Source organism: Chrysochloris asiatica, unplaced genomic scaffold (assembly GCF_000296735.1).
Source record: "Chrysochloris asiatica unplaced genomic scaffold, ChrAsi1.0 scaffold00132, whole genome shotgun sequence".
In the NCBI taxonomy this organism is placed as follows: Eukaryota; Metazoa; Chordata; class Mammalia; order Afrosoricida; family Chrysochloridae; genus Chrysochloris; species Chrysochloris asiatica.
Window position 1 is genome coordinate 2413824 of NW_006408650.1, and position 14606 is coordinate 2428429.

At 46.4% G+C, this 14606-nt stretch overlaps 1 protein-coding gene across 2 annotated transcripts in view; it reads right to left on the minus strand.

Annotated features, from left to right (window-relative positions):
• Positions 1-7332, minus strand: part of RPTOR (regulatory associated protein of MTOR, complex 1) — a 383851-nt gene extending 376519 nt beyond the window's left edge. For both annotated transcript variants that reach the window (XM_006869519.1, XM_006869518.1), the window contains exon 1: positions 6373-7332. In XM_006869519.1, the coding sequence (XP_006869581.1) occupies positions 6373-6534 (162 nt within the window). In that variant the 5' untranslated portion in view covers positions 6535-7332. The remainder of the gene's footprint in view (positions 1-6372) is intronic.
• Between the last annotated feature and the right edge of the window lie 7274 nt (positions 7333-14606).

Sequence of the window (14606 nt, forward strand, 5' to 3'; positions counted from 1 at the left end):
GAACATCAGCCAAGTCTCCTCTCACTCACAGAAAAGGAGGATCAGTGATCCAAACTGGGGTACGGACTGTGTGAAATACCACAGAAAGGTCCAACAAAACAAGGACAGAAAGTGGCCTTCAGACTTCCCAGGGGATGGTGATCACATCAAGGAGCCCTGCCTGCTGGCTCAGTGGTTACAGCCTCAGCTGTGAACCAAAAGGTCGGCGGTTTGAAGCTACCAGCAGCAGCTCTGCAGGAGAAAGATTTGGCAGTCCGTTTCTAAAAGCATTAAACCTGCTGCCTTCCTGTTGATGTAACTCTTCACAAGCCCGCAGGACAGACATGAACTGCCGCAGAAAGTCCCGAGGTCATGGGGCGTGCATCTCTACAAACACCGTTCTCTACGTCTTGCTGGCACAGAACAGGTGGTGGGGACGTGAACCACTGACGCATTTGGTCAGCAGCCAAATCCTTAACCACTGAGTCAGCAGAGCTCCTTCGCATAAAGAGATTACCCAATGGGCCAGTTCTACCCTATCCTAGAGGGGCACAGTGGAGTCAGCGGCACACAACAACATTCTTAAGCAAAGGTGCCCTGGTGGCACAATGGTTAAGGACTTGGCTGCTGAAAGGTTAGGGGCACAAACCCACCCAGAAGCTCTGCGGAAGAAAGAACTGGCGATCCTGCTTCCAATCAGATTACAGCCTAGGAGACCCTTTGGGGCAATTCTACTCTGTCATATGCGGCCAGCACGAGTCAGCAACGGCAGCCAACAACATCTATGACCAAGGCGGGATAGTCTCAGCAGAGTGGAGCCGAGTCCAGCTGTCGCCAATGAAGAGAGAATGAGGGTGACGAAGGCAGAAGGGAAACTGTACAAAGTAATACGGTCTATGCGAGCTCAAAACCACTATAGCCACTCCTCTGTCCAGAGGACTGGTTCAATGTATCCGTTCAAGATTCCTCTGTGACTAATTCAAAGTTTGCCTACAAAGCGATGCGAGTAAGCCAGGCTACAGATCAGGGAGAGTCACGGTGTGCACACAAGGCACAGTGTGTTGGTCCAGGAGTGTCTGATGTTGCTCCACATCTGTAAGAGCCATCTGTGACTCTTGTCCCACTTTCCAGTGGGAAAATGAACTGTGGTAACTATAAAGCATTACAGTCAAACACACGTGGGGGAGATAGCTACACATCCATTTTAACCATAGGTATACAAATGACTCATTCTAAACTGCAATTCATATATAATATACAAGGGAGGGGCCTCAAAAAGTTCGTGAAAAAAAATTCCATTCTCTTTTGACTCCATTGTTCCACCAATATTTTGAAGCCCCTAGTATATATCAAAGGAGCTCTGGTGGCGTAGTGGTTATGAATTGGGCTGTGAGCCGCAAGGTCAGCAGTTCGAAACTACCAGCTGTTCCACAGGAGAAAGATGAGGCTTTCTGCTCCCACAAAGATTTCCAGCCTCGGAAAACCTGTAAAGGGTCGCTGTGAGTCGGGACCGACTCCACGGCACATAACAACAACAGTATATATCATGGAGTCCTGGTGGGGCACTGTGGGCTAATGCATCAGACTGCAAAGTTGTTTAAACTGCAAGGTCAGTGGTTCAAGCTCACCAGCTGCTCCTTGGAAACCCTATACAGGGTGGCTATGGGTCGGAATCGACTCGACACTGTGGAACTAACCAAGCAGCAAACAAATGTGACAATAATAGTACTAACCTAACAGTAACTTAAGAACTAACCCACAATCACAATGGAATTTGAAAACCAGGATCAATGAGAACAAAGCCTGCGGGAATCTCTACTGCAAGCCGGCCTGGACGGGGGCTCTGGAAGGAAGCAGAATGCTGAGTGGCAGGTAAATATTTTGGAAACTTTAGCAAACTCTGATAAGGATGCAAATTTTAGGAATTTGTAACACCTCCAACAGCATACCAGTTGTTAGGTTCTATGGAGTGTCAGGTCACAACGTGGAGTCAGTTCAGACTCATAGCAACCCTACACACAACAGAAGGAAACAGTTCCCGATGCTACCCCATCGTCACACTTGTTCTGTCTGAGCCCACTGCTGCTGCCACTGTGTCAATCCGTCTCACTGGGGTCGTTCTCTTGTTCACTGCCCTTCTCAGGAACTGTTCCCTCCTAACAATATTTCCAAAGTATGAGAGAAGTCTTACCATCCTCACTTCTAAGACGTATTCTGATTGCACTTCTTCCAAGACTGACTTGGCTGTTCTTCTGGCAGTCTGTGATGCTCTTCTCCAACACCACAAGTCACAAGCATTGATTCTTCCCTGGTCTTCCAGCCTTCACAGGCATATGAGGTGAGTGAAAACACTATGACCTGGGTCAGGCGCACCATCTTCCTCAACCTGATCATCTTTGCCCCTGTAACACCTTAAAGAGGTCTTTCGCATCAGATCTGCCCATGGCAATACCTCTTTGATTTCTTGACTGCTGCTTCCAAGAGTGTTATTTATGGACCGAAGCAAAGTGAAGTCTTTAACAACTTCAATCCTTTCTCCATTTATCATGTTATTTTTTGGCCCAGTGGTGAGGATTACTGAAAAGCTGAGGTCTTTGATCCTCATCAGTATTTTACGTCCTCTTCACTTCCAGCCAACAGGGTTGTGTCATCAGCGGATGTCCAGTTTGTAATCATCTGTTCACAAAATAACAGTCTATGAAACTGTCCACCAAGCTCAGAAAGAGCAAGGGCTGGGTTTGTATTTTGGGAGGAGTCCGTGGCCAGCTGACAGAACTGGTCTGTACTATTCCTCGTGCAGTGCAAGAGGCCCCCTTGGGACTTAGCCACAGAGAGCTAGAGTTGAGAAGGAAGTGTCCAGCTGATATGAAGTGAGGAGAGACACACAAGAACACCCAAATCTAGCTTTGATGGCTTGATGATCAGAACTCCAATAGAGGAAGATAAAGAAATTTGATACAGGAAACAAGTATAAATTACTACAATTTGATGAACTTGACCTATACTTATGGATGTAGTAGCTCAAAATAACAGCTGAGAGGGAAGGAGTCTTCAAATCAAGGATCAAACCTATCCCCTCTAGACACAGGGTTGATAGGGGCAGGCAGTTCAGACAACTGGCTAAGAAAAATGGGGTGGAGGAGGGGCTATAAAAACATGAAGTGACTGGCTTACAAGTTTTCAAGAGGGAATTTAGTTTCAGAGTGTATGGGGGAAGGCAGAATTCCCACTGAACAGTTTTCATCTTGTCTAGACGGGTCTAGTGAAAGGAGATGGGGATAAGATTCTTATGATTCAATAGTGAGTAACTGTTATCATGACTAATTGTGACTGTCACAATAACCGTAAAGGTAGAAGGAGGGAGGAGTTAATCTTACTTTCCAGAACAGAGGACCCTAGGACCATCAAGGGAGAAGAGCACAAGCGGAATGTGGGACCCTATCCAGAGAAGCAATGAGCTCTAGTAGTGTAGTGGTTACGCATCGGGCTGCTAACCAAGCAGTTAAGGTCAGCAGTTCAAAACTACCAGCTGCTCTACGGGAGAAAGATGAGGCTTTCTGCACACATAAAGATTTACAGCCTTGGAAACCCTGTACAGGGTCGCTGTGAGTCGGAACTGACTCCACGGCAAATCACCACTACCAACAACAACAACCATCCAGAGAAGCAACGACACCAGAGATGGAGGCAGAGATGAGGACACAAGAGAGATTGTGCAGCTGATGATGCTAGACTCATGGAAAGAGAAAGGCTATGTGCTGGTGGCCAGGAGACAGGCTTGCAGAATGTGCCCTTGGGTTGTTTAAATGATTATATATTCATGAGTGTTTCTGTGTAATCAAAAAAAAAAAAACCCACAAACAACAGAGGGAACAGAAGCAAATACTGTTGAATGATGACGCGTGGAGGGAATTGTCATCATTGCAATGAAACAAACTATGATAGGATGAATGCAAAACCAAAACCAATGTTCTCCCATGTAAACTATCACTCAATTCAAAATGAAAGCTTTAAAAAAAAAAGAAGGCCCCCTTGGCCCACTAACGGCCACCTCCAACACAGAGTGACTGCAGCCTGGCCGCCTCTAATCGTCGTAACAGAACATAAGTCACACTCGGGTAATTCACTGGCTGAAGCCAGCCCCACAGATAGGGTTTGTCTTATCCAGATTCATTCCATTGTGTAAAAATTGGAAGAATTCACATTTAAAAAAAGAAAGGATGTTTTCTAGGGAAGGGAAACCCCTTCAGGGTCCGACCAGAGGAGAGACTTCATGGACTCTGTAAGATGTCAAACTCTCAAATCCTTAACTAACACTGGTACCTGTTGATTTTCTTTTTAAAACAATTTGCCAAAGTCAGATACGGCAAATTCCCTTCCCTGACTCATTTCTAAATTACAATCTCACTAGTTACTCAGACTCACAGAGTTAGTCTTTCCCTTATAAGAAAAGGTTACTGTTCACAAATTCAACAAATGAAAAAGTCAAAATATATCCAATAAAATTCTTTGAATAGTTTGAACACGGGTTTAGGATAGCAGAGGGAACCACATCTAAAAAAAAAAAGTCTTTCAAACAGAATGAAAACAGTGATTAAATAGAGCTGCTTTAAAATAAATTTCTCTCACGTATACATGACAACCACAAATTTTGGAAAATATAATTAGTACTGAAGATGTGTGTGTGCTGTGGTGTGTCCTCAGTTCCAACTCATCAAAGCCCTGTAGGAAGAGGTGAACTGCCCCATGGGTGTCCTAGATTGCCATCTTCACAAGGAGTCCTGGCATGGTGCTGCGGGTTAATGCACTGCACTGCAAAGGTCGGCGGTTCAAGCTCACCAACCACTCCTCAGAAACCCTAATAGGGTCACATGCGTCAGAACCGACTCCATGGCACTCAACAACAACAACCATCTTTAGAAGAGTTGATCACCTGGTCTTTTTCCTGTGGAGTCATGGGTGTGTTTGAACCAGCAATATTTAACAGTCCAACGCTTAGCTATTGTGACACCAAGGCTCCTTAAAGACAGGCTTTACACAGTCTCCACCAGTGACCACTTAATTTACTCTTTAAGCAACTTTTGGATGAAAGACATCTTCCTAACCTTTTTTTCAAAAATAAGCCAAATCAATAAATGAAGCATTGGTTATTAGTGAGTGACCGACTAGAATTAGCAAGTGTACTTGTGAAGCTATTTGTCAGTCACTAGTAACCAATGTGTCAGTTACACAGAGTCCTGGTGTGGTGCTATAAAACAAGCACAGGATTGCTAACCACAAAGTTAGCGGTTCAAATCCTCCCGTTACTCCTTGGAAACCTATACGGGGTCACTATGACTCAACAGCACTTGACGACGACAACAGCAATCTTACACAAGCTCAATATCACACACTAAAAAATAATCATCTTCTACAAACACACACATAAACCCAATCCAAACCCACAGCCATCAAGTTAATTCTGACAGGACAGAAGAAGTGCTTGAAGGCAGTAAAACTTTACAGAAGCAGACTGCCACATGGTTCTTCCTCGGAGCAGCGGCTAGGTTTGAACCCATAGTGGTAGAAGGGTCCTAACACGCCTAGCACAAAGCACATCATATTATACCACCACGAGCCTCCCCTTTTTACACCACTGAATGCTCAAATACAGGCCACCTTGAAGGAGAAAATGAAGCGGAAGAGGACAGACTGGAGCGTACACACTCTTTTGCTTTGAAGACCAGGACCTGCACACTCAGCACAGGTTGCTTTCTCTTTTCCGACCTGCTGCTTGTGTGAGCCCACTCCAGTGGGACCGTCTAAAGCCTGACCCTAAACCCCAGCCCACCAAGCCGAGCTCCACTACTGAAGAAAATCCGTCTGCAAGTTACACCAACATGAAACCGCATCAAAGGTGGGAAGATCCACTCCAGCCGATGAGGAAACTCACTGTCACTTTAAAATAACTTTCCATTTATATGTTACTAATGCAACATTTTCCAATAATCTTGTTTCCTAACACCCTGGAAACATTAGACGTGTCCCAACTTTTTTCTTTTTTTTTTTGGGGGGGGGGGAGTAGACTAACCACAAGGGTGCAAGTACTGTTTCTATCCCGTCATCCTTCCTCTACGTCTGAACAGTACAAAGAGCATTCAAACACTTGCATGGCAGGATGTCCAACTCGGCTTCACTTTTATTATCTGAATTAGAACTCGGTTTGCATTGAATTAGAGCTAGCCAATGAAGCATTATACCACAGCCTTTCCCACCTTCAGTGTTTCACAAGTGGAGTCTGACATGCTTGCTGCCCCGCACCACGTGGGGAGAAGAGGGGGTGGGGGCAGGCTCCCGCTGCGAGCTTTCCTGGGGAGCAACCCGAGGATCGGGGTGCCCTTGGAATCCACTTACCCGGTCCTTCATCCGCCAGCTCTGGGCTAAGGATTTGGAGCCTTCGATTTTCTCACAGTGCCTCTTTTTCATAAAAGCCAAAGGCAGGTTCCAGTCGGTGAGGTCGGCCTCCTCGTCCTCCCCGAGTCCCAGCAGAGGCGCCTGCAGCATCTCGGCCTCCATCAGCGGGGGAGGGGGCGGAGGGGTCCTGGGCAGCAAGCGCTCCAGAACCTCCAGCCTTAAAGCGGAGCGTGCACCAGCTGTGGTGAAATCAGTAGTCCCCAAAAAACGGGGTGGGGAGCAGGGAGTGGGTGGGCGCGTGCGGAGACCCCCCCACTCGGGCACAAAGGCTTCCAGCCCTAGCTCGGACCCTGTGCGGGAAGTCGGAGGGGGTGGGGAGAGCCGGGGGAGGAGGGGGCCAGGAAGCTCTGCACACCCCCGGATCCTAAGCCACTGGCTGCTTCTGGGGCAGGACGTTCTCTAAGGAGCTGCGAGCCAAGCTGTCAAAAGCGTGAGCGACCTAAGGCCTCACGATGACCCTGCTCTCGGCCGCCGACGCGTCAGATCCGTGGATAGGCCGGCACCCGCTCGTGGAGTCGGCTCTCCGACTAGGCTGAGGTCTCCGGCCGAGGCGAAGAGGTTCAGGGCGCCTCGGGTCTCCTCTAGCCACTCTCAGCCTTGCGGGTCCGGCACTCGCCTAAGCTGCTGCAACCAGCGCCAGGATCGGCCCATCGTGTCGCCCGCGGCCGGTTCCTCACCCCCGGGTCCGCGCGGCCTGGCTGGCCCTGCCCCTCGGTTCCGTGACAATGTCCTGCCTGAGAACAAGTCCTGAGAAACGGACGACACGGTCTCGCGAAGAAAACGAGTAATGTGGGTTTATTGGATTTGGAGCGTTTTGCCCTCTGGTTAGGAGCTACAGTGAAACTCCTCTCATCAGCACATCAAGGAGGACGCCATATTGCTAGCACCCAGAATGCATCGCGAACTACGATGTAACCAACAGACCAAACTTGTTCAGAGCGTTCTCGCCGTGGTCTTTGGATACCGCGAAGAAAGAGGATGCACGCCCCCGTTACCTAGGTTACCACGTCGGCTTCCCCTGGTTTATCTCCTGCCGTTCTATAGATAAGCGAGGTTAAAATCAGTTCTAAAATGACACCACGCTAATTTAATTAATTTTAAAGGTATTATTACAACTGGAACTACATGCTTCAGAAATTAAAGGAATCGACCACTTTATTGTGTCTTCCAGATTTTATTTTGAAAAGGCAACAAAAGCCGCAAAAACGTTAACAACTTTTTGCACGTTGAATCGTCCATAACATGGAGCACATTTTGTTTTGCTTTTTTTGGGGAAAATCAACCAAGTAACTTCGTGTACTCCAGTTTTTTATTGTAACGATCTTGTTTCTGTGCAATTTATTCTTATTTTAATATACCTTCATTTGCAAACCACTGGACTTCTGGTGTGACGCTGTAGGATCAGCACTGGACTGGGAACAAAGGTTGGGGGTTCAAACCCACCAGCTGCTCCTTAGATTGCTCACAGGATTGCTGTGACTCAGAACCAACTCGACGGCGCTTAACAACAAAAGCTATATAGATCTCTATGCGTTGAGGCAAGCATTCTGCATTCGATTCAGTAAATGTTCATTTACAAGGCAGGGAAACTATTGGGCACAGCCTGGAACATAAATCCAAGGGCAACAAGCAGGCAGTCCCTGCCTTCAATAGACTTACTGTCTGTTGTTGTTGTTAAGTGCCATCGAGTCGGTTCCGACCCATAGCGACCCTGTATAGGGTTTCCGAGGAGCAGCTGGTGAGCTTGAACCGCCGACCTTGCAGTTAGTTCAAACAGCTTTGCAGTCTGGCGCATTAACCCACAGCGCCACACCAGGACTCCTGACTTACTGTCTAGTGAGACACATATATAACCACTGGGTTAAGCAGAGCAGGAGGCAGTCTGGTGTAGTCCAAGAGGCTTCATCTTCATCTCTGCATTTTGGTTTGGAACCAGTCACATCTGGATTTGAATTCTCTCCAGCCTGCATCACTTTCCATATGTGTGACTGTGGTCCATATCTTACATAGCTGAGTCTTTGTTTCCTCAAACCCACTCTAAAAGACAAATTTTAACTCATGGAAGTGCCTCAAATGTTAGCAATGATCACACCACATAGCTAGATTGAAATCTAGTAGCCCTATGTGCTTTGTTTATCTAAAACCTCAGATTTGGTTCTTGAATGTGGCTTCCCAGGGCTTTGACACAATTTAACAGTCAACATCAAAATCCTGAAGGCATGTCATGTTCCTTTCAACAGTGAAAGCACACATGAGAGCGAATAGTTGGATTTCAGCTCCTTTTCACCCAGCACACAGCAAGCATTTAATAAAAATTCTCAGATTAAAGCATTACTAGTCCAGACACTCGTTTGATTATTACATCCCACTGAGTCCAATTCTCCCATTAAGCCTCTGGGAAATTTCACCAACACACAGAAGGAGGCTAAAGGCTTCCTGAAGGCTACAAAGTAACTTGCCCTGCTTTGTCACACTCACCCACCCACCCACCTACCCACTGGTCTACAGGCAACTCCACTGTGGCCACTACTGCAGACAAATGTCAGCATTAAATCTGTTCGCTCCAACTAGCTCCAGGACCCAGGTAAGGTCACATCATCTCTCTCTGTTATGACTCAGTTTCCTCCCCTGGAAAAACGTGTGCCCTGGGGTAATCCACTTATCTGATACTCTACTTATCTTATCTGATACTCTAAACGAGGACTGTAGAGAGCCCATGGCATCCAAACACAACAAGTTCTAGGAGTCACTTGGGAAACCAGTTTAAACATAAAGGTGTGAGTTCCACCCTGCATCTACTAAATCTGGGGAGAGGGAGAAAGGTAGGCAAAGGATCTGCATTTTTTTCATCAAGTAGTAGTAACCCTGATGGTAATTTAAATTCAGTCAGATTTGGTGATATTTGCTCTAGCTTGAACTGTGTCTTCAAAAAGATGCACTGAACCATGGGTCTCAGGAGACACCAACTGTGTATTTTGGCACAACATAGTCCACAAAGACAATGTTCTACATTCTACTTTGGTGAGTAGTGACTGGGGTCTTAAAAGTTTGTGCGCAGTCATCTAAGATAACAACTGTTGATCTAGTCACAGAAATCTCAGCCTCCACCACCCTGAGACAAGAAGAGATAGATGGTCCCCAGCTACAACGACCAACTGCTCTTGAAGGGATCACATTAGAAGGCCCTGGAAAGAGTGGGAGGAAAATGGGGAATTACAAAACTCAAAATCATTTTTTTCAAAAAAAGACTGAGTTTATTGTCCAGGTTGAGACAGGTAGAACCCCCAAGACAATGGCCCTAAATCACCCTTCTGTTCTGGGACTGAATGCAACCACATGACTCATTTTTCAGCTAAATAATACACTGGTCTGTGAGGTAAACAGTAACCCTAGGAAGATACACACTCCTTAGAAGAATTGACCATTTGAGATCAAAAGGGCAGCATTTACCCAAAGAGAAAGTTCTGGACGCAGGAAGGATTAGGAAAGAAGGACGGATGGAAACAGGAAACACAGAGGAAGGGGGTATGCAATGTCACACTGTGGGGACTACAGTCAAAGACAAGAAACAAAACGTGTATGAATTGTTGAACGGAAAACTGGTTTGCTCGGTAAACTTTCCCCCAGTTCACAAGAGTAAGTTTATGTGTGTGAGTTTTTTCACTGAAGTCCTAACCCCCAGGTACCTATGCATGTGATCTTACTTGCAAATGGAGTCTTGGAGGATGTTATCAAGTTTAGATGACATTACACTCAACTAGGATGGGCTCTAATCCAAATGGACTAGTGTCTTTATAAGAAGAGAGGTAGAAACAGACACACAGGGGAGACAGCCATGGGATGATAGAGGCAGAGGTTCAAGAGATGTGTTTACAAACCAAGGAAGACCAAGGATTGCTAGCAGCCTCCAGATGCCAGGAAGAGCCTTCAGAGGGAGAACAGGTATGTTGGCATCTTAATTTAGGACTTCTAAGAGCACAGTTATGGTGTTGGAGGAGAACATTGAAAGTGTCATGGGCTGCTAAGAGAACCAATAGATCCGTTTTGGAAAAAGTGCAGCCAGAGTGCTCCTTGGAGGCTAAGATGGCCAAACTTCGTCTCTCCTACTTTGGACATATTGTCAGGAGGGAGCAGTCGCTGGAGAAGGATATCATGTTTGGTAAGGTGGAGGGTCAGAGAGAAAGAGGAAGACCCCCAATGAGATGGATTGGCCAAGTGGCAGCATCGATGGACTCAAGCGTGGCAACAGTAGTGAGGTTGGCCCAGGATCGGGCAGTGTTTCGTTCTGTTGTGCATAAGGTCGCTATGGGTCAGTACTGAGTCGATGGCACCTAACAACACCAACAAGAGCACAGCGGCTCCATACCATAAACACTGGATTGAAAACCACAAGACTCGCAGTTCTAGCCTGTCAGCTGCTCCACAGGAGAAAGATGAGGCTTTCTGCTCCCACAAAGATCTAAAGCCTCAGAAACCCTATGTTGTTATGTGCTGTGGAGTCGGTTCTGACTCATAGTGACCCTGTACAGGGTTTTTGAGGTTATAAATCTTATGGGAGCAGAAAGCCTCATCTTTCTCCCTCAGAACAGCTGGGAGTTTCAAACTGCTGTCCCTGAGGTTTACGGCCCGATTCGTAACCACTATGCTACCAGAGTTCCTTCAGAAACCCTATACAGGGGCATTATAAGTCAGAACAACTCAACGGCACTGAACACCAACGAGAGTCTTCATGGCTCTAGACTGCTAACTACAAGGTCAGTGGTTCAAGCCCACCAACTGCTACACTAGAGGATGATGAAGCTGTCTGCTCCTGTAAAGACTGACAGTCTCGGAAACATCGGGTCTCTTTGGGTCAGAATCAGCTCGATGGCAGTGAGTTTGCTTTGCTCTGGTAGCTCATGGAAATGTGAAAAAACAAATTTCTGTTGCTTTTGTTGTTGTTGTTGTTGTTAAGTGCCGTCGAGTCGGAGCCGACCCATAGCGACCCTGTACAGGGTTTCTGTGTTGCTTTTAGCCTCCCTATTTGTGGTGTGACCTCCCTAGGATGTGCATAAGGTCCCCTCCAATGATGTCGATCTGGGCACATGTTGGGCCCTAATTAAATATTTGTGCCACATAAATATGATGAAACAATGACCCCATTTTCCATCTAGCAAAGCAGAACAGACAAGACCCCCCAAACTGGGCAAAACCCACCCTCTAGTGCTTTATAAGGACTCCCGGGGTGGTGCTGAAGGGTCAGCACTAAACTGTGAACCACAAGGCAGACAGTTCAAACTCAACAGCTACTCCTCAGAAACCCTACACGGCATTGCTGAATCACAACAGACTCAATGGCACTTAACAACAACCACTATTTTACAAATGTGCTACCAGAACCAAGAAGTCATTCCGAGTGTGGACCCTGGACTGAGGTCCTCAGACCACCACTAGTCCTGCAGACATTTGCAAAGGTCTGCTCTTCACTGCCCTCATCTCTGCATCTGTGCCAAGAGGCACGTGAATAAAGTGATCTCAAAGGACCCTTGAGGTTCAAATTCTGTGATTCATGAAAAAAAAAAAAAAGAAGACCACAGAGGCCGGTGAGAACCCAGCCTTCAACCCACCGGTTCAAGAAGGGCTTGCATCACTTTTTAGCATCATGACATTTAGAGGAAACTCGTCCCGATGTGTCATGCCCAGACAGTCACTCCAGGCTTTTGGAAGGCAGTGAGCACCGATGACTAATGGCAGGCTCGAAATTCAAGGGCTGATATTTCTCACCTGGGCGATCCCATTACCACGGACTGCAATTGCTTGGCCTCCTGGGCCTGCAGTTCTGATTTCCAATGTCTCCAATTCTTCATAAGCAAGGACATCTCGTGTTGTCCACAAAGAAATAGGATATTTTCATCTTGAAAACAAGTTTCACGAATCGGAAAGAAAAAAAGCGTGAACCCTGATCTGAGCAATGGATATGGGGGCGGGGTGTTGATTATGAGTTGATGAGGAGTCTCGGAAAGACACAGCCACATACTCAAGACTTGGATACAGAGGTGTTAAAGGTCGGGTGCCGCTGGTTGACAGCAGGCTACAGAAGTGGGCTGGGAGTGGGGAGGGGTTTCTAGTCCCAGCTCTGCTCCAAAATAGCAGAAGAGCCATCCTCCTGTTATGTACACATGCGGGACTCCAGCTACAACGCAAAGGTAGACCAGATGACTGCTCCCAGTCCTCAAGCATGGAAGCCATGATGCTATACTGGGGATGACTATCAAACCCAAAAGACACAGCCATGAGAGCAAGAGAACAGTTTCAAGTATCAAAACTTGTATGTGTTTGTCAAATTGAATGGCAGCTCAGGATAAATGCAGAGAAACATAAACAACCCAGCAGGAAGAAGGGCTGAGTGAATGCGTAGGATAAGAACCTTGTTACTGAAGAAGGACTAAGGAGGTTGGATTTTCTCAGCCTCAGAGCTCAGCAGCTGGTTCACTCCAACCGCCTCATCGTTTCTCAGAACAGATCTTTACAGTATAAGCATCTGTTGGCAGGCAGACGGCTGCTTTCCCTTCTCCAATATTAGAGTTTCTCTGCTGAATCAATCAAGGGCATTGGATGTGTTTTGTCATCAAGAATCAGGAGCAAGACTGAAGGTCAGGCAGCTTGAGAAAATCCAGTGTTCGCTGACCAGCGTTAGGTCCTCCCAGAGAAATCTGTGCTCAGCTTAAAAGAAACCAAAATAGATATAAAATCCTCTGCTTCCTTCAGAGCATCATTCTTCTGTTTTTAGCAAAACCCAAGCCACCCCCTTCTGCAGGTCAGATGCCTTGTTGACAGTGAAGTGAGAAGGGGCAGGAGGGGAGGTACCAGGACTGGCATCACCTGCAGACACCTACAGACTGACACACAGCCTGCAAGAAGCTCCCTCTCCACTTCCTCCACCTAAAAACTCAGGGATATTCATGTCTGCACTGTTCTCCCTCTACAGTAACCCTCTCTACTTGATTTAAAGTCATGTTTACCATTACTGTGTATTACCGGACAAGGTGCTCTGGTGGCGGAGTGGTTACCAGTCAGGCTGCTAACCTCAAGGTCAGCAGTTTGAAACTACAAGTCTTTCTGCAGGAGAAAGATGATGCTTTCTGCTCCCGTAAAGATTTACAGCCTCGGAAACCCTGCACAGGGTCGCAATGAGTCAGAACCGACTCCATGGCACACAGCCACCACCACATCACTGTTATAAGCAGAAACAAACAGCATTGTAATAGGAAGGTGATCCCTAAGCAGATAAGGGACAATGGTGAAAAAATACCTCTTATTAAATCAACATCACCCACTGGCTTCATTTCTTCTTTGATTTTTGGAGGTACACAAAAACACTCATGAATATATAATCATTCAAACAACCAAAGGGCACATTCTGCAAGCCTTCCCCCTGGCCACCAGCCCACAGCCTTGCTCTTCCGCTGAGTCCAAAGTCCTCAGCTGCTCTCTTTCTCTCCATGTCCTCATCTCTGCCTCCATCTCTGGTGTTGCTGCTTCTCTGGTTAGGGACCTGCATTCTACTTGTGCTCTTCTCCCTTGTTGGTTCTAGGGTCCTCTGTTCCTGGACTGTAAGATTAACTATTCCCCACTTTGTGTTAAAAAAAATTCTACCTTTATAGTTGTGATGATCGCAATTAGTCATGATAACAATTACTCACTATTGAATCATAAGATCTTATCCTCATCTCTTTTCACCAGACCCATCTAGACAAGATGAAAACTATTCAGTGGAGACTCTATCTTCCCCCGCACACTCTTAAACTAAACTCCTTCTTGAAAACTTATAAACCAGTCACTTCATGCCTTTATTGCCGCCCTCATTTTAGATAGCCAATGTCTAAAGTTGCCCATCCCTATTTACCCTGTATACAGAGGGGATAGCATTGATACTTGATGTGAAGACTCCTTCCCTCTCTGTTGGTATTTTGAGCTACCATATCCATAAGTGTAGGTCAAGTTCATAAAATTGTAGCAATTTACATTTGTTTCCTTAATCAAAAATTTTTTTATCTTCTTCTAGTTGAGTTGTGATCATCAAACCATCAAAGCTAGGTCAAATGGGTACTGTCTGCAAGTTTGGGCATTCTTGTGCATCTCCCCTCACTTCATATCAGTCGGACACTTTACTCTTAGCTGTAGCCCTCTGTGGC